Genomic DNA, 25,107 nt, shown 5'->3' on the forward strand with positions numbered 1-25,107 from the left:
GCAGAATCGAGATTTTACTTAAAATTAAAGGCAGTTTATGCAAATGATGCATACTTAGCCTACTTATCAATTCGAAGATTCTTGAACATTAGGCCTACTATGTCGAATGCTGTTACTTCCTCTTGTTGACCTACAGAGGGCGGCAGACACACACACACACAACTTTGAGGTGATCATCAAGCTAGCCTACTAAATGTATGAATGTGCAATGAAGAACATTACATGTGCAATAAATAAACATGTTTGTAATCATAATGAGAACACATAAAACATGATTATCTTCGATGTAAGACGTGTTTTTATTTTCTTGTAAAACAGCCAAAGTAGGCTAAGATGAGATATGACATTTGCACGTGGGGATTTTAAGTTGCACATCAGGGATATTGGATAATCAAATCAAGTACGTGCCCTTATTTTTTTTTCCCTTTAAGTTCTTCCTTTGTTTTGTATTTTGTTTTATTGTAGCAATATTAAATTCCCTGTATGCCAAAGATGATATTAAAGTTTATTATTTGATGCACGGATGAATGGATCAGTGGGTGCGTCTTCACTGATGCTGTGATCCTGCCAGTGTCGAGTCTCCATCATCATCTTCATCACTGCAGTAAGAAGCATCAGCAGCAGCAGCAGCATCACTGCTCGGAGTCACAGCATCTCTCTGACATTATATCTGCATCATCACAGCTGAAACACGGGACGGATCGAGGCTTTACCGGAGAACCAGCGGACATACACAAGTTCCCTCGCGATGCTTCCTTTATTTTTGTTCCTGGTCGCCCGCATTGCTGCGTCCATCCCACATCCGACATCCACGGGTGAGTTCACTGAACACAACTCTCTGTGTTTATAACATACGACTCGCATTTGCACAGAACAAACCTAAATTAAGTTGATCACACACGCCAGAACTTCCAGACAACGTTTAATGCGTTTATTCGCAGGTCGGATATCAGCAGCAACACTTCGGTGTTTTATTCAAACGTCCTCAGTCATAATTCATGAGGGAGATGATAATGAGATACCGGGTTATTTCTGGCTTATGATCACTTGATCAGCGCCCTCTAACAGACGTTCAATTAAATATGATATTAATCCAAGTAGCCTACATGCAGCTGCTTGACACATAAAGATGGCAATGAATAGTAAAACGCCTGCTTGTGCATGTTTCATTGCTCATAACGCTGTTATGATCTGTGATATTTGTTTGATATTACTTTGAGGTGATCCAGAGGTCATCTGCACAATAAATAGGCATAAAAAGACTGTCATCTGCAAGCCTGAAACATCACCTTGGTGTTTTTAATGGCTGAACTCTGTGTGGTTGTTGTTAAATGTCATGTGCATCTCTTGCTGACCTTTGCGAATGACTCAGTAATGGACTGTCACTGAGATGTCATTAGAAATCAACTAGGTTAGTGTTGTTGTGATAGAGTTTTTTGTGTAATATTACTTATTAGAGCTGTTTTTAGCTATAAACCTTGTTTTTTCATACAATTTATTAAAATTAATATGATCATTTTAACACTTACAGAATGTGTACAATGTGCATTGTTTCAACCAAAATACCATATTTAGTAAATTTTTTAGTTTAATTGAAACCTGTTGTGTTTTTCAACCTACAATTTCTTAAAATGAACACAGATGCTTACAAAAATGTACAATGTACTTATGAGCCATAGTCTTCACCAAAATACCATATTTTTTACAGTAAAATATACAAACCATATAATCTACCGTGTAATAGGTTACAGTAAAAACAGTAATATTGTGAAATATTATTGCAATTTAAAAATATTAGTTTTCTATTTCAATATAGCCTATTTTAAAATTATAAATATGTAATTTTTTCCTGTGATTCAAAGCTGAATTCTCAGCATCAACTCCAGTCTTCAGTGTCACATGAAACATTTCTTCTTATTATTAATATTGACAACAGTTGTGCTGCTTAATATTTTTGTGGAAACTGTAATGTGTTTTTTCCAGGATTCTTTGATGAATAGAAAGTATTCATCAAAATAAATTGTAACATTATAACTGTCTTTACTGTCACTTTTGATCAATTGAATTCATAATTATATTCATTTTGTAAAAAAAAAAAATTATATATAATAAATATTTTTTACTGACCCCAAACTTTTGGTAGTGCTCTTCAAACCACATGTACAAAAACATAATATTGGCATGGTACCTGTCCCAACAACTACATTATTACCATGATACCATAGTATTTTTTTGTTAGTGAAGTTACAGTACCACAGTTTTACCCCAGTAGCAATAACTAGGTTTACTTTTTGGTGGAAACTGTAATTACCCTGGTACATTTTGATGAGGGTTTTGTTAAAATAAACTGTAAGCTTTGAGGAATCATTCATTTCCTTCCCGATTTACTGTGTTATCCATAATCAAATTGCAGCAAGTTTTCAGTGCCAGTGTTTTTTTTATCAATGCACATAACACAACAAATGTGGCAGTGTGAAATTCATTGTACCGTGTGGATCGTGCTACTATAATCCACTCTGAGCTTTATGCCCTCAGGTTGTGTCGGGTCATTGTGAATCTAGACAGCTCCATCACCAGTGTTTCTTTCACAAATTATTTTCCCCTATTTTCCATCTCACTTAACCTTACACATTTCTGAAACACTGACATTTTGTCACCATTAAACATCTGCGCTGCATCTTTAAGAGTCAGCAAGTGTATTCCAAAGTTTAGCCGACACAGACACCTGTGTAAACACTCAAAGTTCCTCTCCAGATTCCTGTGGCTGAATAATTTAGGTGGAAATGACAGCGTGGCTACGGATAGCATCACAGACATGTGCATCATTCTGCAACACACATTTCCAAGTTATAGAGTTGACTTGTCTTTGGAAAAGATGTATTCATTTTCTGTTTATACAAGGTTACACGTTTACACGTTTTGTAGGTGAAGTATGTGAACCGGTTCCGTGTGAGAACGGTGCTGACTGTCCCAGTACACCAGCTGAAGAAAATGTTTCCTGTGAGTTTTTAAGCCACTTTTAATGTGTCCTTTTGGATTCGAGAAGCCTAAAGGCCCATGAGATTTAATTTCTTGAAATTTTTCTCTGTAAGACAACATTTATGGAACGATATGTGCCTCTGAGTTGAGTTTTAAGTGTTTTTTCTATTTATCATTATCTGACAACGTATCATGAGTTTGCAAGGTTTAAAGGCCCGTTCACACGAAGAACGATAACTATAACGATAATGATTTCTATATTAGCGTCCACACCAACACACATCATTGTTCTGTTTATTCTAAGCACACGCTGAAGTTTATCGTCTGGCCCTTTAAATGCTCGAGCTCTTTAAAGCATGATGGATTCTGATTGGCTGTCAGTGTTTTTATCGTTTATCAGCTGGGGAAAAAAAACGTTCTGAAAGTGATTCCAACTATATCGTTTCTCTGTGCCTTTTTATTGTAAAAGTTGTGGTGTGGGCTCTGCTATTCTTATAAATTTAGAATGATTTTTATCGTTATCTTTATAGTTATTGTTCTTGGTGTGAACGGGCCTAAAGTGATGTTTTATTTCACCAAACTCATACAAATAAAGCTTCTCGTAAGATTCTTAGATTGAGCAAAAAAACATATTCTTATCAAAAAACAGTTTTGGCTGTTCTTGAGTTGCTATGGTTCTTCAGATCTGAATTTTGGCTTGCAAATGTAGAAAACAAAATTATTTATACAAAATGAATCATATGTGGTGTCAGGCAGAGACTTATGGGAATGTCCTTTTAGTGTTTTTCGCTGTAAAATATTAAGTCATAGTTTTTTATTTGATAGTTTTTTACAATACAATTACATATAATAAACATGTACAGTATGGTAAGGTAACTTAAATGGTGAGTTAACCAAGTTTACAGTAGCATTTTTACATTCTTTTCCTGTAAATGAATAAAACGTTTGTAGTGGAAGGATCTAATTAGAATTTTTATTTGTAATAGTGACGATAGAATATACCAGAATTTCACAAACTGTACATTCTGCTCTCTCAACAGCATCAGACTGGGAAGAGCGATCTGAAATCGGTGAGTTTGTTTATTTGAAGTCTCCTTTAATGGTCTCTTCTCTTCATTTTAAGAAAGGTTCAAATGAGCTTCCTCACTTGAGACTCCAGATATGAATGGCATATGGCTCATGTTCGGCTTATGAGCCGTGAACATAAATGATGTCAGCCTCAATTTTCATTCACTTGTTAATTCACATTAAAACATCTGCTTAGCGTTCATTAGGAAGTCTGGAATCGTCTTGTAGAGGCAATGCAGTATTAAAGTGTGATGTTCAGACTGAGCTGAAAGGCATGAAATAATAATCACCTTGTGGGAATAGTGCGTGTGATCAAGCACACTGAACATCAAGTTCACTTACACATGAACCTGCGAGTATGATTTTAAACACCACTTCAAATGAATCCTGCAGGTTTCAGATACTGTGTTTTTCTGATTCAGGGCTCTGCCGCCCAAACCCATGTCACAACGGAGGGGTGTGTGAACTCAGTGAGACCTACCGCGGTGACACTTTTGTCGGATATTTGTGCAGATGTCCACTTGGCTTCGATGGTGTCCACTGCCAACACAGTAAGAAACATTGTCTTTTTTAGGCACATTATTATAGTGTCAGTATTAATATTTCAAAATCAGGCCGATTTTTTATTTTAAATGCCAGTCATTTCATGGATCCAGGATACTTACATCCTGATAAAGTAACCTTGGCCTTTGGAATTAAAATAGCCCCACATCATCACATACCCTTCACCATACCTAGAGATTGGCATGGGGTACTTTCCATAAGATCATCTCTCCATGCAAATCAAACCCGCTAACTGAAATAAAACCATGCCAATCTCTAGGTATGGTGAAGGGTATGTGATGATGTGGGGCTATTTTAATTCCAAAAGCCAAGGAAACTTTATCAGGATGCATAGTATCCTGGATCCATGAAATAACTGGCCTTTAAAAATAAAAATCTCAAAAAATAAAAATAAAAGTCTCACTGGGAATTTAACATAGGGGTGTCCTGACTTATGCACAAGGAAGAACATTTATCTATTTATGATACATTATTCATTCACAAAGAAAATTGGTATCCTTAAATGTTGGAGTTTTCCAATTTTTTTGTTTTTTATTAAGGCATTAAGATAAATTTCCAAAAGATGAGTTTTTTATTCCTCTTTTTAGTCAACTTTAGCATGGGTGTGTGCTAAGCACTATATATTCGAGCATGCAAAATAGTCGACGGCAATCTTTTTAGTCGACGTGTCGTTTTACTATTGACTGGCAGGTGACGGTGCTTGGCTTGTTTGCTGCGGTCCGAGCCCGAGCGCGATTGTTCTCGGCGACCCCGCAGCGCTGGTCTGGTTTCACACTCAACTTAATTCTACCGAACCCTGGTGCGTTTGCGTACATCTTACATCATCGCAAACGTGCACGCCGCATGATAGAAAACAGAACGCAGGTCAATGTATATATATATTTTTATGTTACTTATGCTTAGATTGTTAATACATAATGTTTTTGAACAGGTGACATTTTATGTTTTGGCCCTTCAGTTGAGTTGAAAATAAAATGGACACAACGAAATAACAGACACTTGATTTTTTTTTAAATGAGTCATTTAGATTAGTTAACTAATCTAAAAATTAGTTAAAAGATTAGTCGTTGGAAAATTAGTCGTTAGTGGCAGCACTACTATATATATATATATATTTATATATACACACACAAATATACATAAATCTCTATCTCTAGCTACCATAATAATAACACGTCTAGTTTAAAGCTATACATCTGAATGAATGCCCACTATCTATCATCCACTTGAGTACTGATTGAACGCATATCAAGTATGTACAACAGGACAGCACACTTGCTGTAGTGTATTATTTGGCCGTTAGTCTCACTTGTGTAGAAACAGAATCCGCAATAAAGTGAATATCCATGTTTTTCTGCTTCATTTTATCTAAAAAAAACCCCCAACTTAATTAACAAACAGCTATTTTTGTTTGTTTGCTGTAAGAGCTTGTTATTATTTGTTTTGTTTTTTTTGTCCCGATTCTCTTGTTTCTGTGGTTACCTCACACCTCCTGCATTTGTCATGTATTAGAAGGAATACTGTGCTCTGTTCTACATTGCCCGCACAGCCTAATACGCATCGCACATGTGCATCAGTGACCTTAATTTGCACTGTCTCCTGAATTGACTGCTAAGCCTAGTCTATAATTAATGCCAGAGTGAAAGTACAGCTGAGAAAGATAAGACACTGAGGCTTGGTTAGCAGCTGGAGGCTGGGCGAAAACAGACTGAGCAACGGCCATAGAAAACTCTTTTTGGAGAATGACATTCAGATTCATTATCTGCCCCGGTCCCCATGACCTGCTCAGTTCTTTTCAGTATAATTAGCATTGGCCTCATGTAGGATGTTTAGCTGAGTGTGACATGTATAAAAAAACATGTATGTCACTACACATAAATGACATCCGGTGCTTAGACCATTTAGCCCTTTATAACGCAAAGCTTGCCCTATAGTGGAAAGAAAACCTATACCAAAATGTATTTAAAATACATTTATTTAATATTAAGTATACTACAAATTCATTATCATATTTATTGACATATCGCTTGAGACTTACTTACTAAATATTTGTTTTGGAGTACTTTATTACACAATGCACATTTCTTAATTTTAAGCCTAAAATGTGTTTTAATATTAGTAAGGATATTATGTTAAAATGTCGTTAAATATAAGATATTTAAGGTGTACCTAAAGTATACTTGCAATAGTTAAATCTTAGCACAATCAAATATACTTATGTATATCTTTAGTTGGACCTCAGCACTATTTCTGGATAACCAAAGTGCATTAAGTACAAAATTAGTTGTTCCAATTTAGCAGACTTTAGGAATATTAGTTTTGTATACCAAAAGTACAATTGCAGGGAATTTACATATGTAAATGTATTTGTATACTTAGCATAAAATAAATGTATTTCAATGTATTTTCTTTCACTAGGGTGTACAAAACATATATAAAGAGTTCAATTAAGATTTGTTAGAAAAGATAAGAAAATTAAATATGTGATTAAAACCTTAAAATACACTCACTGGCTACTTTATTCATGTTTAACTGCTTGTTAATGCAAATGTCTAATCAGCCAATCATGGCAGCACATGGCTAGTCTGAATATTTCAGAAACTGATAATCTACTGAGATTTTCACGCACAACCATCTCTAGGCTTTACAGAGAATAGAACGAAAAAGAGAAAATATTCAGTGAGCGTCAGTTCTGTGAATGCCTTGTTGATGCCAGAGGTCAGAGGAGAACGGTCAGACTGGTTCAGCTGATAAAGACACCAATAACTCAAATAACCTCTCGTTACAACCGAGAGCAAGATCACAAGAGCCTCTCTGAACACACAACACATCAAAGTTTGAGGCAGAAGAGCTACAGCAGCAGAACACACACACCGGTGGCACACATGTCAGCTGAGAACTGGAGACTGAGGCTAAAATTCACACACTCAACAAAACTGGACAATAGAAGATTGGAAAAATATTGCCTGGTCTGATGAGTCTGGATTTCTGCTGGGTCGTTCTGATGGTCGGGTCAGAGTTTGGCGTAAACAACACTAAAGCATGGTTGATCCTGTCTTGTATCAGCGGTTCAGGCTGCTGGTGCTGTAACGGTGTGCGAGATATTTTCTTGCCACACTTTGTGCCTCTTAGTAACAATTGAGCATCATTTAAACGCCACAACCGGCCTGAGTATTGCTGACCATGTCCATCCCTTTATGACCACAGATAGTGTACCATCTTCTGATGGATACTTCCAACTGGATAGCACTCCATGTCACAAAGCTCAAATCATCTCAAACTGGTTACTTGAACATGACAATGAGTTCACTAAACTCAAATGGCCTCCACAGTCACCAGATCTCAGTCCAGTAGAGCAGCTTTGGGATGTGCTGGAACGGGAGAGTAAAAAATCTAAATGAAAGAAACTGTGATGTTGAATTCCTATTTTTTTTTCTTTCCTTTATGTACAGTATGTCGGTGCTTTAACCATGAGCAGACAGATTGCAGCAGAAGTGAGAGGGGGGGAGAAAGTACAGCGCAGGGGGAAAGTTTCCTGCTAGATCACAATTCATTTTCAATGAAGGTTTCAATGAACCCTTCCAGAGGTTCACAGGAGAATTGGTGCAATCCTGTGAAACTGTTGTGGAGGAGCCATAAAGAAGTGAAGTACATGCCACCTCGGGGAGTGCTGCCATCCTAACGGCTATGCCAGGATCTGGCGCTGGTTCTGACTTAGTGTTTATACTGTGTGAAGCACCACTGACTTCATTAACCTAGTTGGCTTGGCACGACTGAGCACAATGAATTTGCATTTCTTAAGAAATCAGCATGTGTTCAACAATGGCACGAGCTCTGATCAGGAGAAGAGGCAACCAAAAGGAACTTGGGCATCTCAAAAGGACATTTATTAGGTCAGAGGCTCTGTGTTTTATTATGGAAGTAGCGTACATTACCACAAATCCAGCATGACAGCTGACCAACCCCCCTCTGCTCCTCACACCAATTTACTTGCTTGACTGCCTGGACTTTGGCCCCACGGAGGGAATCCCTCCAATCAGGACGAGTTTGTTCTATCGCAACTGACAGCGGTGCTTGGATGCACATGACTTGTATGAAGGCTGAATGCCAATGGTCGTTCCCCTCTATGAATGTGCCAAAAGAACCAAAAGAGAGAGAAAAAACAATGCTTTGTGTTGGGGGTCATATAATGGAAACAGATTTCTTTCTTTTTTGAAATAAGAGTTCAATGAATTACCACAATTGCTTAAATTATTTGTTTTAAAATAATGTTAAATACAATTAAAAAAAAAAAAAAGAAGAAGAAGAAATATATGTTTATGTATATGCAATTAATTCCTGTGATGGCAAAGCTGAATTTTCAGCATCATTACTCCAGTCTTCACGGTCACATGATCCTTCAGAAATCATTCTAATATGCTGATTTGCTGCTCAAGAAACATTTCTGATATTTATCAATGTTGAAAATATTTAATGCTTAATATTTTTGTGGAAACCCTGAAAGTTAAAAGGTACAGCGTTTATTTGAAATTTAAATATTTTGTAACATTATAGGCCTAATGTCTTCACTGTCTCTTTTGACCAGTTTAAAGTACTTGCTGAAGTCTTACTACCCTAAACATTTGAGCGGTTGTGTGTATGTGACATATTATAATGTTCACAATGCAAAACAAAATTCTAAGGACCAGATATACTAACAGCTTGCACCAACGCAAACCCTCTTTTGAAATTAAAAACTACTGTCAGGATTTAAGAAATTAGCGCTGAAAAAGCATGGACAATTATTTTGCGGCTGACCTTATTGCATATGCATTTCTAGGAGTTTCCCTTTCAGGCGCATAATGAATGGCTGCAGAGTATTTAAATGAATCGAGCTAGGTGATTTACTTAGGTTTGCGGTAGTCAGTTTAGTGGTATTTGCAACCCAAAGTACAGTACTTACAACCCAAAAAAGGCATAACTGATTGTGCGCCTGAGATGAAATTGAATTTGTCAGTAGATCACCCACAGAAATATCCGCTCCCATCGGCCGCATGCTAATTTTGACCTGTTTAAATCTGGTCCTTAATGGTCATCATCACAAGTACAGTATGAGCACAGTGACATGACCACCCACATTTACATATCAATGCATATTCATCACTGCACCCAGGTGAGAACATGAGAACTAGCATAGCACAACAGAGGAGATTTACATCGTAGTGTTTAAATGTGCAGCATCAAAAACAGCCTGATTAATTCAAGCAAGTAAAGTAGAGCGAGGGAGTGTGTGTGTGTGTGTGTGTGTGGTTGGGGGGGTGGGGGTGGGGGGTGGGGGGGTCTTTAAGTGCACCTAAAATGCAAGTGACCAGTGTCTAAAGACCAGAATATCTAGAAATGTCTAGAGACCAGAATATCAGGCTGATTTAGGCTAGTATAGTAACCGCATAGCAACATACTACTCTGAAAACCTTTGCAGCAAAGTGCTGGAAACCTTCCAAAACACTTTAGCATCCTGACAATGAGCAAGACTTTTCTTCTTAAAATGTAAACGTCGTGTTTTGAAATTGCAATGAGATTTTAAAAGTCCGATTCCTTTAGCTTTTCTTTTTACTCTGACACCACCCCATCAGTGCAATCTAACACCAGATCCTTAAATCCCACGTTTGTTCTTGAGGTTGTTGAGGGGACGCAGTTTAAGCTGTGGATTTGGCTGTTGCCCTCCAGTGTTCTTCTGCTGTGGAAAACCCAAAGGTGTGCTTTATCCCTGCCAGATACCTGACACAATTGAGCCTTGCTCCACCTTGCAGATCCCTGAATTTCTGCTCGGATGACCCCGCGTCATGCTGTCTGTAACGAGTCTCTTGTGTTCTTGTGTTGCGTTCTGCTTAAAAATCAAAGCCAGAGGTCCGTGCAGCATAAGTCTAAGATAGGACATGCGCTTTTCTGCCAGGAGTCTGTCACAAAGCCTGCTTATGAAGTTAACATCACGCGATTTCGTGGCAATTCGTAACTATTTTATGTTTATCTTATGTGTACATTTCCCTAAAATCTGCTTAAGCTTGACATGAGACAAAGTAGATACTTCAGTGTCAAAGTCTCCTATGGACAACATTTAAGCAATCATATTTCCCTCTCTGTATTATGTTCATCTTAGCCAGTTTCAACGTAAAAGTATGATGAGAGAGATTTTTCATCGCTGTGGCAAATCAACACATAATGAGAAACAATTAGAGGTGTAACGATACCCTCATGTCATGAGTCGATACATATCACGATACTGAACTCACAATGTGATGTTATGCGATACTCCAAGACATTATGATAAAAGGTTAACAACATTTTTACTGTTGATTCAATTTGGTATTACATTGTGGGTGTAAATGAATAGGCTTGGGCTTGATGCAATGCACAGGACAACGGTGACACCAGAATAGAAATATTGATGATTCTGAAGCTGATAATACAGAATTATTGTAGATGAATATGGTTGCACTCTGTCACTGACTATATACAGTATATTTAAAATAATGTAGGCCCCTTTTTACTGGTATGTAACATAAGATATTTGACATTATCAAATATTCCCCCATTGCATTATTATACATTATATTCAACATTATTTACTGTATAGTAGTTTAATGTAGTAATGACACTAAAACTCTGAAAACTTGAGAAATTTTTTATCTGTAAACCCTAATGCTCAAAATAATTAATTGGTTTGAGTAGGACAAACTTAAATTAAACTAATTAGTTCAGTCAAATTAACTTTTATGAGTATTTAGCACTTTCTTTTTCTTTCAAGTTCACATAACTGATATATTTTAAGTAAACTGAACTGTTTCATTGTTTTGAGTTTTATGAAATTATTTATTTTAATTTAGACAAACTTAAGTTTAACTGAAACGACTATGATGTCTATTTCCCAGCATGCTTGCCGATGGTACTTGAAAGGGAGAGTAAAATTAAGTTTTTTTTGTGCAAGATTAATGTTAAGTGGGAGATTTACTAGTGACTAAATGTTTTGTTACACTAATTTAGAAGAATTTCTGTTAATGTTGATTTTAGGATAGTTACCATCATGGTGACAAGTGGTGCATGAGTTTGATTTGAGAGAAAATAAGACCTTTAAATTGTTGCACTCATACAGCAAGTGCTTCTGTATAACATACTATTGCTAATATGTTAGCAAATTAGTATGTTAGCAGATTAGCTTGTTGAGATTACATGAAAGTTTTAAGTTAATTGTATTGGTGTACTCAAACATTTAAAGTTAAGAACAATTAAAATGTATAATACAAAATAATAATCTGCTAGTTCTGCTTAAACTTTGAGTTTCATAACTTAAAAAATTTGAGGCAATTGATTGCCTTGAATGATTTAAGTTCTGCCAACTTATTCGGGTTTACAATATTGTAAATATTGTGGATATACAATATCCACAATATTGTTGCATTTTTGTATTGCAATATATTGTGGCACGATATATTGTTACACCCCTAGAAACCATTTTTGACATTTTCAAGTTGTCACTTTTGATCATTTCCTGAGGTGTCATTGGATGTCTGCTTGTCTTTTCAGATGTTAACGAGTGCGAGAAAAATCCTTGCAAAAATGGAGGAAGCTGCACAGACCTGCGAGCGAACTACACCTGCCGATGTCCTGGCGAATACATGGGGCGGAACTGTCAGTACAGTAAGTGAGAATCGACTTCATCACCTCATTTAATTAAACCCATGTGCATAAACATTCGTTATCAGCTCTTGAGGAGGAAACTAAAACTAGATTATGTGTGTCAACTTGGGGATGAGAGCCATCTGCCTTCGACGGCGTTTTTAGGAGAATCTGAGTGAATGAGGCCAATATGACATTGACAGAGTAGGGTACCACATTGCTCCTGAAATCATTCTGTCATTTCAATGAATTCCGGCGGGGAACTGATTCTGTTTTGCTTATTTTTGTCCATGCAACATTTCCTAGACGTTTGTGCGCCTGAGCATGCCAGAAACGCCTCATAACTCACTGTACGCTCGAGGACTCGAGAGAATACCAACACTTACATAACCGTGACTTATTTGTTGGTATTTTTTGTGCTGACTCAAAACAAGATATTCCCATCTGTAGCTTAACGCATCTATGAGTGCATTAAAGAATTAGCTGAAGATTACAGTCATGCACTCTTACTTACACGGCTCTCAGAGGAGCGTATATAAAGTTACATCCCTCGATAAGGTTTGGTTTGCGATCATGCTGTCCAGGCACAGCAGGAAAAGCTCCCTACGGGCGAGTCTGAACAGCCTGCGGCTCCTTTTCGAATCTCCCCAGTCGGCGCGATCATTAAGTGGAGACGGTTCAAGTACTCCGTTAATGTCCCAGCGAGCGAGCGCCATCTCCGCAGGTGGACGAAACGATGACAGCAATGACCCTAGGGAGGACGTCTTAGGCTTCGAGAGCGAAGACAGCATCTCTGTGTGTGAGAGCAAGGACACAACATCCATCGATGAATCCAAGGACGTTGCCTCCAAAAGTTCAGAGCTGACAGATGTTTTCGAGGACAAAACGGAGAAAGATGGCATTTCAGGGGCCGATGCGGAGCCTGTGGCGGGAACCTGCGGGAATGACATTATCATTTTAGCATTTGAGACCAAAGAACTCTGCGTTTGTGGTATTCCTTTTAATTGCTAAATCTTCCCTTATTGTATTTATTCTTTAAGATCCAGATAAGAAGTAATTCGATTAAAATCAATTCTCACATAAGTAAAGTTTTCAGACTTTTTAAATATATTTTTAAATAGAGGTGGCATAAAAGCAATCTAATTATTGGTCTTAGCCAGGGTTATTATAGTTAAATAAAAAATACATAAAAGCATAAAAAAAATTGTTTTTCGTTATTTCAAATAAAATGAACTATAACTGAAATAAAATTAAATATATTTCAAAAAAACTTGCCAAGGAAATATTTCTCATTTTCATGTAGTTTAACTTATATATATATATATATATATATATATATATAAAGACATGAATAAAAATAACCCAAAAAGTACTAAAACTTTAAATAAAAATAAAATGAAAATGGAAAAGTAGAATAGTATCTCAATAATACTAACACGTCTTAGCTATATAGCCTTAGCCTATATACTGAACAACATATTTCATTCATTTATTTTAACTGACATCTTAACTGTGTATCTTTAACTTTACCTTAACGTAAAACAGAAGTTGTAAGCTGTATGTGACTGATTCACTAGCAAGAAACCGCTCATAAGAGTCAGTATTGCAGGAATCTTACTTCACTGGTCGAGTGGTACTGTATGTTGTTGATTAACTAAAAACATAAGAGTCATCCGTTCTTAAATCAAACTATACTAATTTGGTGCTGTATGCGTTTGATTCAGTAAAAAGAAGAGTCAATTCGTTCAGTTTTTGAGCATAGACCTGAAAATAAAATTACCTACATTTTAAAATGAAATATGTATTTTCCAAAATACGTTTTACTCTAAAACTGTAAACCATAAATCTAAACAAGCTGTGTTCCAAATTTGAGGTTGATATCTTGACCAAACTTTTCCAATAGATGAAATTTGTCTCCCAGCAAACAATACAAGTGTGACTATTTTGTTCAGGACCATTTAACCATATCCATGATTTTTTTCTGTGTTCACACAGCAAGTGCCAAAACCGTTACCAAGTTTTGTACCAATCCGATGAGGTAAAAAATTCTGGAAAAAAAAAACTGAATATGACTGAACACCAACCAGAGGGTTAAGCAAAATCCAGTTAAATGTCTATGAGAAAGAAACAACTGAATATGTTAAGATCTCTTTTCTCTGTCTATTCTCTCAGAATGTTCTGGACCTTTAGGGATGGAAGGGGGGATCATTTCCAACCAGCAGGTAACAGCTTCCTCCACACATCGAGCTCTGTTCGGCCTGCAGAAGTGGTTCCCGTACTTCGCCCGGCTCAACAAGAAGGGCCTCGTCAACGCCTGGAGCGCAGCCGAGGGCGATCGATATCCGTGGATTCAGGTAATCCTGCCACATTGACTGCATTAAATGAAAATCTGCCAATCTGACGTCACCATGAAGACTATTCATTTCCTAATACAGTACACATTCAAGTGTCATCTCATACTTTTTTAAATAACTGAATATCAATTCACGAGCAAAAATTGAGCAATAGTAATAGTGGTGCTTGCCTTAGCAAAACCACTAGATAACAACGACCTTAACATAACTTCAAAGCTGTATACCAACCATCCAGCACAGTAACTGCTTTCAAAGAAAAGTATAAACACCCCACAGTAATTAGTTTATACTTGGAGGCAAATTACATCAGAGATTTTCGGACTTCTAAAGGCACGATTTCATTAGGAGACACAGAGAGAACATTGTGGGCGTTCACAGCCACAGTAATGACTTAAGTGGTAACCACACACTGCCACCAGCTATGCCCACACAACACCAGCGTCCCTGGCCTTGTTCTGCTTGGCGTCCTGCGTCAGCCTGACTCCATTTTTGTGCTCTCAAGATTAAAGAAGGCTTTGATGCCAATATGCTTTTAAATAAGACCTCAGTTTGTTGCTGGAAAACGGCATTGCCTGTTTGTCTATGTTCTCATTGCTGCTTCAGAGTTGGTTTTTGCATCAGGACCCACATTTTATATTGGACATCAAGTGATGATCCAACTCAGAATGGGGTAGATGGCAAGGGTAGACACCCCCCCCCCCCACCCCCCGGCCCCCAAAAAAGTGTGATATAAAGACTTTCTTTTCTAAATAAAATAATTGGCCTTTATATTGACATTGTTCTATAGAAAAGACAAATGTTTAAAATAAAACTGTAAAAACTGTAAATAAAATACATTTATATACATTACATTACATTATTAATATACATTAATACATTTAATTTGTATTAATTTTATGGTAAAACTTTTTTTTAAGGTCTCATTTGTTAATTTGCATTAACTAACATGAACTAACCATACATTTGTTACTGTATTTGATACTCTTTCTTAACGTTAGTTAATAAAAAATCCAGCTGTTCATTGTTTGTTCATGTTAGTTCACAGTGCATTAACTAATGTTCACAAATACAACTTTTGATTTTAATAATGTAGTACATTTTGAAAATAACATTAACAAAGATGAATAAATGCTGTAGAAGTGCAGTTCATTATTAGTTCATGTTAACTAATGTAGTTAACTAATGAAACCTTATTGTAAACCAGTTTTAGTGATTAACAGCCACTATCAGAGTTTGTTAGTTCCCGCCAGTGGGAAGTTTCACCGGTGTTGGTTCCGGAAGCATTCTTTCCATTTAGTCCGACTTAACAACTTTCCTGATGGAAAGAACTACAATCCCATGAAGCATTGCAAATGACGTAAAAAAATATTAATTTAAAGTTCATGATAATATCTATAGAAACTATGCATTTTAAATTTGTTGCTAAATATGCCGACTGGATTACGTCAGTCGTGGCGCTTCATCGGGACTGGGCAGTTCTTTTGGGGCGATTTGCTCGCCACTACTCTCTGAATAGTGGAATTTTCTGTACAGCATCATGGGTAATGTAGTTTTTCACCACTAATTAATCATTAACAACCTCGTAACTCCCAACAGGTCTGTCTTGTAAGGTTTACAAGCGGGGCCTAAAACTAACTTCTTTCCACACTTGCCAATGACCGGTGACTTAATTTTTTTTACCAAGCATAAATATTTTTTACCGGCCATGAAAGTGTTTTCGCAAAAAACACTTTCACTTTCAGGTTCAGAAATGTAATAAAGTTAACAAATATAAAATAACATGGCTGTTGTAAAAATGTAAAATGGCTGCATAGTCTTCACTGCATAAATTAAACAGATTAATCTTTATTAAAAAAGTTATTCAGACAAGAGCAGTAAGTGATTTTCTCTTTGTCTCAAAAAATAAATGCCGTTTTTACTTCCAGAACTCAACTTTTGACCTCTATTTACAATTTATATCAGATTTATTTGCTTTTTACAGTGCAAACTTTCATAGCTAACTTCCATACAGCCCCTCTCCAGATACACAGCCATTATTTTCTCTACCACAGCAATTTCTGATAGGGACAAATGATTACTCCACAGCCCACGAGGCTTCACTCGTTCATCTTGTACGCTGAGGCCATCGATTTCGTGCTTTCCCCTCACAGATAAATCTACAGCGCAGGATGAGGGTGACCGGACTGATAACACAGGGTGCCAAGCGAATCGGAAGCCCCGAGTATGTGAAATCATATAAAGTGGCGTACAGCGAAGACGGGAAGGCCTGGAGCGTGTTTAAAGTCAAGGACACAGATGAGGACATGGTAAGACGGGGCACGCCGTTCATTCCAGAGGAGATGAGAGAGCCCAAGGGGGATTTTTTTAAATTGAGAAACTGTCCGCTTAAGAACTTCTCCTGCCGACTCGGCCCTCTTTCCAATTTTAATTTTTATCAGTCAGACTCCTCTAATTATATATATCTGCAAGAAATCTGCCGGAAAACTATTTTATCCCTTCCTTCAATGTAGCATTTATCATAATTTAGACCAGCTATATATGAATTCTTGCTTTTATGATAATAAATAAAAGTACATATTGATTTGACTTTAAATTTTATAATTAAAATTATCGTATTAAATAATAAAAAATACTCTATTGTTTAACATTTTGGGGTCAGTAAGATTAAAAAGAAAAATGAATGAAAGAAGTCTCTTATCCTCAACAAGGCTGCATTTATTTGATCAAAAATACAGGAAAAAGAGTAATATGCTGAAATATTATTACAATTTAAAGTAACTGTTTTCTATTTAAATACATTTTAAAATGTACTTCGGTGCAAAGCTGAATTTTCAGCATCATTACTCTAGCCTTCAGTGTCACATGATCCTTCAGAAATTATTTTAATATGCTTAATTTTGCTGCTCAAAAAATATTTCTTATTATTATCAATGTTGAAAACAGTTTTGCTGCTTAATATTTTAGTTGGAAACCGTGACTCGTTTGTTTACGGATTCTTTGATTAATAGAAATTTCAAAAGAACAGAATTTATTTGATATTTAAATGTAAATCTTTTGCAACATTATAAATGTTTTTACTGTCACTTTTGATCAATTTATTACAGAATATAAGTATTAATTTCTATTATTATTATTTTTATTTGTTTAAATCTTACTGACCCTGAACTTTTGAACAGTAGTGTACCGGTATGTTGGTAAAAAACAGTGCAGCGTGATGTGAGAGACATTAAATTAACTTATTATATGATTTAGCATTATTGTACATGAATATTTGACCACGATTATTTTTGCTATTAATAGTTTTGTTATTTTAATGCAGATGTTCACAGGAAATAGCGATAACAACGCCCCCTCTGCCAACTCCTTCAGCCCGCCGATTGAAGCGCAGTATATCCGCATTTACCCACAAGTCTGCCGGAAACACTGCACACTGCGCATGGAGCTCCTGGGCTGTGAGCTCACAGGTCTGTGTTTTGACACTATGTGCGCAGTGTTCGACACAGTCATGAGAAGTATGTTCACTCTTGCAATTGTTTTTCAGGATGCTCAGAGCCCATGGGGATGAAAACCGGACACATCCAGGACTATCAAATAACCTCCTCCAGTGTGTTTCAGACCCTAAACATGGACATGTTCTCCTGGGAACCCTCCAAGGCCAGACTGGACAAACAGGGCAAGGTCAACGCATGGACATCAGCCCATAACGACCAATCACAGTGGCTGCAGGTCAGACTTTAGACTTTCATACTGTATTACACTATTACTGTACACACATCAGCCACTTTATTAGGTACACCTCGCTAGTACCCGGTTGGACCCCCTTTTTCCTTCAAAACTGCCCTAATTCTTCGTGGCATAGATTCAACAAGGTGCTGGATACATTCCTCAGAGATTTTGGTCCATATTGACATGATAGCATCACGCAGTTGCTGCAGATCCATGATGTGAATCTCCCGTTCCAGCACATCCCAAAGCTGCTCTACTGGACTGAGATCTGGTGACTGTGGAGGCCATTTGAGTTTAGTGAACTCATTGTCATGTTCAAGAAACCAGTTTGAGATGATTTGAGCTTTGTGACATGGATTGCTATCCAGTTGGAAGTATCCATCAGAAGATGGTACACTGTGGTCATAAAGAGATGGACATGGTCAGCAAGAATACTCAGGCCGGCTTTGGTGTTTAAATGATGCTCAATTGGTACTAAGAGTCACAAAGTGTGCCAAGAAAATATATTTTTTTGGACGAAATTAATACTTTTATTCAGCAAGGAGACATTAAAAGTGAAAAAATATATATTTTGCTCATTAAAAACTAAATAGATCAGCAAGCTGTACAATATAAAGCTTTTCACTGTGTCATTATTTTTAAACCCATAGTTAAAAACACAATATATTCTGATTTATGAAGCCCTCTCTGGGATTGTGGTGCCAAAGCCGCTCAAATATTATGCTGAGTTATTTAGCAACAGACGACCAATCATGAACTACACAATGCTTACTTCATTAAATATCCATGACTTTGTACGGTCGCAGAAACTTTCATTTTCAATTTCTGCCTCTGAGGGAGTTAAAAAGTCACAGTGACAACACAAACTTGAGTGATAAACAGCTGGTATTATTTTTAAGACAACCAGAGGATATTTATGTGGTCAGTTCATGATTTCTAAGGAGGCACCAAATAGGATACCATATCACAAAAGTTATTTCAGCCAATGGGATCATTTAGAAATCCAAGTGGGCTGAATTTGACACATGGTGGGTGGTAAGATGTGGCATCAATCTATTTATTCATCCTCATGCAATCAAATAATCTTTCATTTGGTCCATAATCTTCCATGTACACTCAGGTCAGTTTGAGGTCAGCTACTGTACCACCAACATCACTAATCTAGCTAAACCGGTAGACTGTTATCATTATCAGGGTTTGCCCTGAACCGTAAATCTGAGCTCGGGCTCAGAACGTGGTGTTTTTAAATGGCTGAGTCTGTATCCATTGAACTGAGATTGGGAAATTGGATCCGAGAGAACGGCCTAATGTATATATTATATGACACCGGCACGCTTGCAGAGTCGAGCCCAGCCGCTCAAAACCTCCTCTGAGATTGCAGAGCTGCTGTGAATGCTGTTCACGTCAGGCCAGGTCAGAAAGCAGAACCTCAGTGCTCATGAAAAAATAACACAGAGGGAGGGAGGGAGGGAGAGGGGGAGAGAGAGAGAGAGAGAGAGAGAGAGAGAGGAAACGGAATAGCTTATTTATATAACAGCTGTATATTTTAATAATATGCCTACATATGGTTTAATATGAATTATCCATAAATATCTTATCATATGAGGTATTTCCAGAAATATTAAATTATATTCATAATTATTAAAATAGCAAGTTTAAAGCTATACGGTGTAGGAATTACTCCCATCTAGCGGTGAAATTGTATATGACTACCAACTGAATATTACTTTCTAGCCCCTCCCATCCCGAGGGCGTTTTAACTCCTACGGTGGCCGTAATATTTCAAATCTGTCGGCAGTCACGAGTAATCTCCCCTCGCATTCGTCACGGTGCCACTGAGTGTAAAAGCGCGAAAGGCGAAGCTTGAATTTCCAGGTATGTCCCTCTTTGGCTAATGTATTTTCAAGATGGAGGCGCAACATGGCTGCCACCATTCGAGCGACTCACCCGTATGTATTATAAATGGCAGATTTACGCTTACGAGAATACTTGATTAGTTGGTAGAAGTAATTACACATTAAGGAGCACATATAATTTTGAAAGAACAACGTGTTTTTTTGCTAAGAAATCACCTTAAAAAATTACACAGTGTAGCTTTAATATTTATTTAAACAACATACAAATCATAAACATTTAATTGTATTATAGTAGATGTTTTAGAAGTTTGTGCTTCTTAAGTGATATACTGTATGTAGAAACACTCTCTCTCTGTCTCTCTCTCTCTCTCTCTCTCTCTCTCACTCACTCACTCACTCACTCACTCACTCTCTCACTCTCTCTCTCTCTCTCTCTCTCTCTCTAGATGGATTTGCTGATTACAACCAAAATCACCGGCATTATCACCCAAGGAGCCAAAGATTTCGGGCATGTGCAGTTTGTCGGTTCCTTTAAACTGGCATTCAGTAATGATGGAGAGAGATGGCTCATATATCAGGACGAGAAACAACAGAAGGATAAGGTAGGACACTTGCTGTGTGTTCAACAGAGTATGTGAACGAACCCCTACGTTTCATTTTTGGTATTTGATGCCATTCGAAATACATTTTATGAGAATTGAATGTCTTCTATAAAACTCCCTCGGCTGATTGTAAGGAATAGATGGAGCCTCTCACACAAACTCAGTGAAGGACATGACTTTGGCATTAGCCGTGAGAAATTTTGAAGCTCTCAGCATTTTTATGACAATCTCTCACCTCCAGCTGAAGAATCACCTCCATGCTTCCCGTCCGGAGCGGCTGCAGCTGACAAGACTCTTTTCCAGCTTTTTCCAGCTTTTGTCAGACACAAAACTCCAGCAGTCATTCTATGGAGAAGAGCGAGACAGTGGTTTCTATTTAACGTTCATTAGACAAATATAACTTGACTGATGCCAGTGTTGCTATGTGATTGCTAAGGTGTTCTTACTGCATTGATTGATTTATTACTGTATATATTTAAACTAAATATAATATGACTTATTAAATATTAAAATTGTATATAAATTAAATATGTTTGGATTTTTGGCTATATCCAATATATAACTATATTATTTTCTAGAAGCCACTGTAGCCAGATAGATTGTTTAATATAAGAACTAAAATGCATTGAAAGTCTAGAAATAATCATAGCATGTTTTCCAGCGTTTTTAATTAAATAAACACAAAAAGACTTTTATACATACAGTAATAATATATAAGCACACTACCATTCAAAAGTATGAGGTCATTAAGATAAAAAACGAATACTTTTTTCAGCAAGGATGCATTAAATGTATCAAAAGTGACAGTAGGATATTTATAATTTTACAAAAGATTTGTGTTTAAAATAAATCCTGTTCTTTGGAACATTCAATTCATTAATGAATTCTGACACAAAATTTTTTTTATCACTGTTTCCACTAAATATTAAGCAGCAGCACAACCGTTTTCAACATTGATAACAATAATAATATGAAATGCTTCTTGAGCATCAAATCAGCATATTAAAATGATTTCTGAAGGATCATGTGTCCTCAGCTTTGAATCACAGGAGTAAATTACATTTAAAAAATATATGAAAATAGCAACCAGGTCTTTTAAATTAATAAATTTCACAATATTTCTGTTTTTCCTGTATTTTTGATCAAATAAATGCAGTATGGTGAGCATACTGTAAGAGACTTCTATTGAAAAATCTTGCCGACTCTAAACTTTTGAATGGTAGTCTAGGCCAATAATGCTATTTATTATTTAATCATTTTAATAAATGAATTTCGAATGATTATGCAAATGATTCACTAGCACATTTTTTCAAAATTGTATGTTCCCCGGAATGAAGTCATACAGGTTTAATATTCATGAGGGTGAGTAATACTGACACATTTTTAATTTCTAAGTGAACTATAATTTTTTTCACTGTTCTTAGTCAAATGATGTGATATGTGATCTTTCCTCATCATAACCCTCTTCCTTCCCTCTGAATACACCGAGACAGAGTTTTTGTCCTCTGAATACACACACACACACTGTAAGGTCATGAGTGTCATGGCTGGGGGTTGTTAGTGGTGTTGGCTGGGTAATCTACTCTGACAGCGCTGATAAGAGACGGCCTTCTGGAATAGATTCTCTCTGAGGACTAATCTGTGAACGACGTCCTTTAAAGAGTGCTATTAAAAGAGCGCGGGTTAAGGGTGTGTGAAAGCCAAACGTTTGCTTTATATGGCCTATTTTACCACCACATTATTGTGCACGCTTAAATGACAGCATTTTTAATCATTCTTTGTCCTTCTGTGTCATTGGCAGATCTTCCAAGGAAACTTTGACAATGAAACGCACAGGAAGAATGTGATAGATCCGCCGATCTACGCCCGGTTCATCCGGATTCTTCCGTGGTCGTGGTACGGACGCATCACTATGAGGGCGGAGCTTCTGGGGTGTCCCGAGGAACAGTGAAAGTTCACTGTGTAAAAATAACTTTAAACATTTCTAATGGTGATCTTTCAAGGATGCTTATGAGACTTTACTAGTCTGTTTTGAAAATGAAAGATCTTTTGATTACAGTCGATGATGATTGTCGTGACTTTGAATGGATTTTTTTTTCTCTAACAAAAAAAAAATCACAACGCTTTTTAAATGTTACTGTCATCGTACAACTGACTACTTTTATTTCAGAGTATAAACAGCTGAAATAGGTCAATTGAATCCACTCAGGTCAAAGGTCACCTGCTAGAATAGCACTTCCAGTTCATGATTTATGAAAATTAGAAGGAGGTTCTGAGAACTGTTGTTAACGCTCTTATGCATTTATGTATATTAACTACTGAATGATGTCGTTTATAATTTATTCATATTCAGTAAAAGCAAAATCAAAGAATGATAAGTAGGGGAGAGTGGGGTAAACTGTGCCGCTTATTAAGATTTATTTGACACAAACACAAGACTAAAGGTGTTGTCACATTTACCATTGTATGGTGAATTTATCAAATCTATCTCACAAATTTTAACTTTTTTCTCACAGTTGTGAGTTTTTTAACTCACACTTCCAATTCTGACTTTATAACTCACAGTTATGAGTATATATCTCACAATTCTGACTTTTTCTCGCAATTGCAAGTTTATAAGCCACTATTCTGACTTTTTTTCTAATGAATAAGATATAAACTTTAAAAAAAATTAAAAGATAGTGAGATAAAAAGTTTTTTTTCCTGTAATTTTCTGCTGAAATTTAACTAAAGTGACTGTACCTTAATATTTATCATCATATTTCAGGATGTCGACTGAAATGAGAAGTGTCTATAATAGCCACAGTGGTTCAGTGACACAACTTGCCCCGTGTTTTAGGGGTAACCTGTGACATATCATGGGGTACATTGAATAATTGGGGAAATGTAAATATATTTACTAATGCATAATCCCATTCTGAAGTCTATATGTTGCTGCACATAATTTGCATTGTCATATCTCAGCCCAAAAGAAGATTTAAATATTCAAATTATTAATCATTTTTACTGCTTATGACTTTTCTACAAAAATTATGCAGTTTGCTTAGAATAAAGGGGCGACACATCTTACCCCACTCTTCCTGCATACAGCTACAGGCAGAATTATTCCAACACAATATAGCGTCCGTTCAGTATTTCATATATATTCAAAGTCAAGTATCCATGAAATGGGGAAAAATGGTGGGGAAAAAATAATTTTTGTACCGTCGAATATCATGTTTCACAATATAGAAGTGAAATGGGTTGCAGGCTGCGTTTCATGTCGACTTGTAGCACTATAGCAAGCATACAATTTTTCCTTTATTTATTTCTTTTGTAGTGTTTTTAAAAATGTAAATATGATACAGTATACAGCAGGAGCAGTTTGTTATAAGTATATCTATACTAGCTTTCTATTTCTTCATTGCAGTATTCACTGGACAGTAACTGAACAGACCTGATTATGATGTAATATAGTATTACTGAACTGGTAATGGTCATTTTAAAAATAAAAATAAAACTGTGAGACCGTTCCTGCACATCTACAGTTTTATATCCACTGAGTCTGAATATGTATAAGGACGTTTAGTTGCTGGTCTATTCCGGTTTCGCTGATGTTTTCACTTTGCATACTTCAATAAACACACACAGCCTGACCTTAAACACACAATCACTTTCATAAAATACAGTGTGCACAGGAAAGCTATTGGGTGAGGATTGGAGTATATTCTGTAACACACATCAGATTTCTCAAAGACTTTGTATGTTGACATATCAAACCGCTTTTGGCACCTGACAGGTAGTTTATTGCGGGTCCAAAGTGGTCTACCAGGTTGAAATCAGGTCCACCTGCTTCTAGTCCTCCACCTGACTTACTATATAAACCAGCTTGGACCAATTAGAAGCCATGTATACCAGCTTCCACCTGTTTTAGCTGGATTTCCCTAGTCTAGAAATCTCACGGCAATTTGTACGAATTTTACGAGGTGGCTAATTCGTACGAATTCATACGACCTCATGCGTACGAATTAGTAAGATTTAAGATTTTAATATTATTCGTATTAATTTGTACAAATGACCTACCCCTGACCCCGCCCCTAAACCTAACCGTCACGTGGGTTTAGACAAGGTCGTAGGCCTACGAATTTATCGAATTAGTCACCTTTTAATCACTCGTACGAATTGGTCGTGAGATAGCGTTGCAATATTTGGATTACAAACATGTTGGACTTCATTGTTTTATGGGGACTTTCCATAGACATACTGCTTTTTATACTGTACAAACTGTATATTCTGTCCCCTAAGCCTAAACCTACCCATCACAGA

The 25,107-nt window shown here is 36.7% G+C and overlaps 1 protein-coding gene across 3 annotated transcripts; it reads left to right on the forward strand.

The window, feature by feature from the left end:
• Nucleotides 1–563: 563 nt before the first annotated feature.
• On the forward strand, nucleotides 564–24,441 carry edil3b (EGF-like repeats and discoidin I-like domains 3b). Of its 3 annotated transcripts, XM_079600331.1 has the most exons (11): nucleotides 564–815; nucleotides 2,926–3,000; nucleotides 4,020–4,049; nucleotides 4,470–4,598; nucleotides 12,172–12,285; nucleotides 14,437–14,618; nucleotides 16,769–16,924; nucleotides 17,938–18,082; nucleotides 18,160–18,344; nucleotides 20,647–20,802; nucleotides 22,604–24,441. In XM_079600331.1, the coding sequence occupies exons 1-11, from the start codon at nucleotides 749–751 to the stop codon at nucleotides 22,751–22,753; spliced, it is 1,389 nt and encodes a 462-aa protein (XP_079456457.1). In that variant the 5' UTR covers nucleotides 564–748; the 3' UTR covers nucleotides 22,754–24,441. The 3 variants fall into 3 exon arrangements, with proteins under 3 accessions (XP_079456457.1, XP_079456458.1, XP_079456456.1); XM_079600332.1 differs by lacking the exon at nucleotides 2,926–3,000 and having other exon boundaries at nucleotides 600–815; nucleotides 22,604–24,321; XM_079600330.1 differs by lacking the exons at nucleotides 564–815; nucleotides 2,926–3,000; nucleotides 4,020–4,049; nucleotides 4,470–4,598; nucleotides 12,172–12,285 and adding an exon at nucleotides 12,675–13,255 and having other exon boundaries at nucleotides 22,604–24,321.
• Nucleotides 24,442–25,107: the final 666 nt, after the last annotated feature.

This window comes from Phoxinus phoxinus (genome assembly GCF_949152265.1).
Source record: "Phoxinus phoxinus genome assembly, chromosome: 23".
NCBI lineage: Eukaryota > Metazoa > Chordata > Actinopteri > Cypriniformes > Leuciscidae > Phoxinus > Phoxinus phoxinus.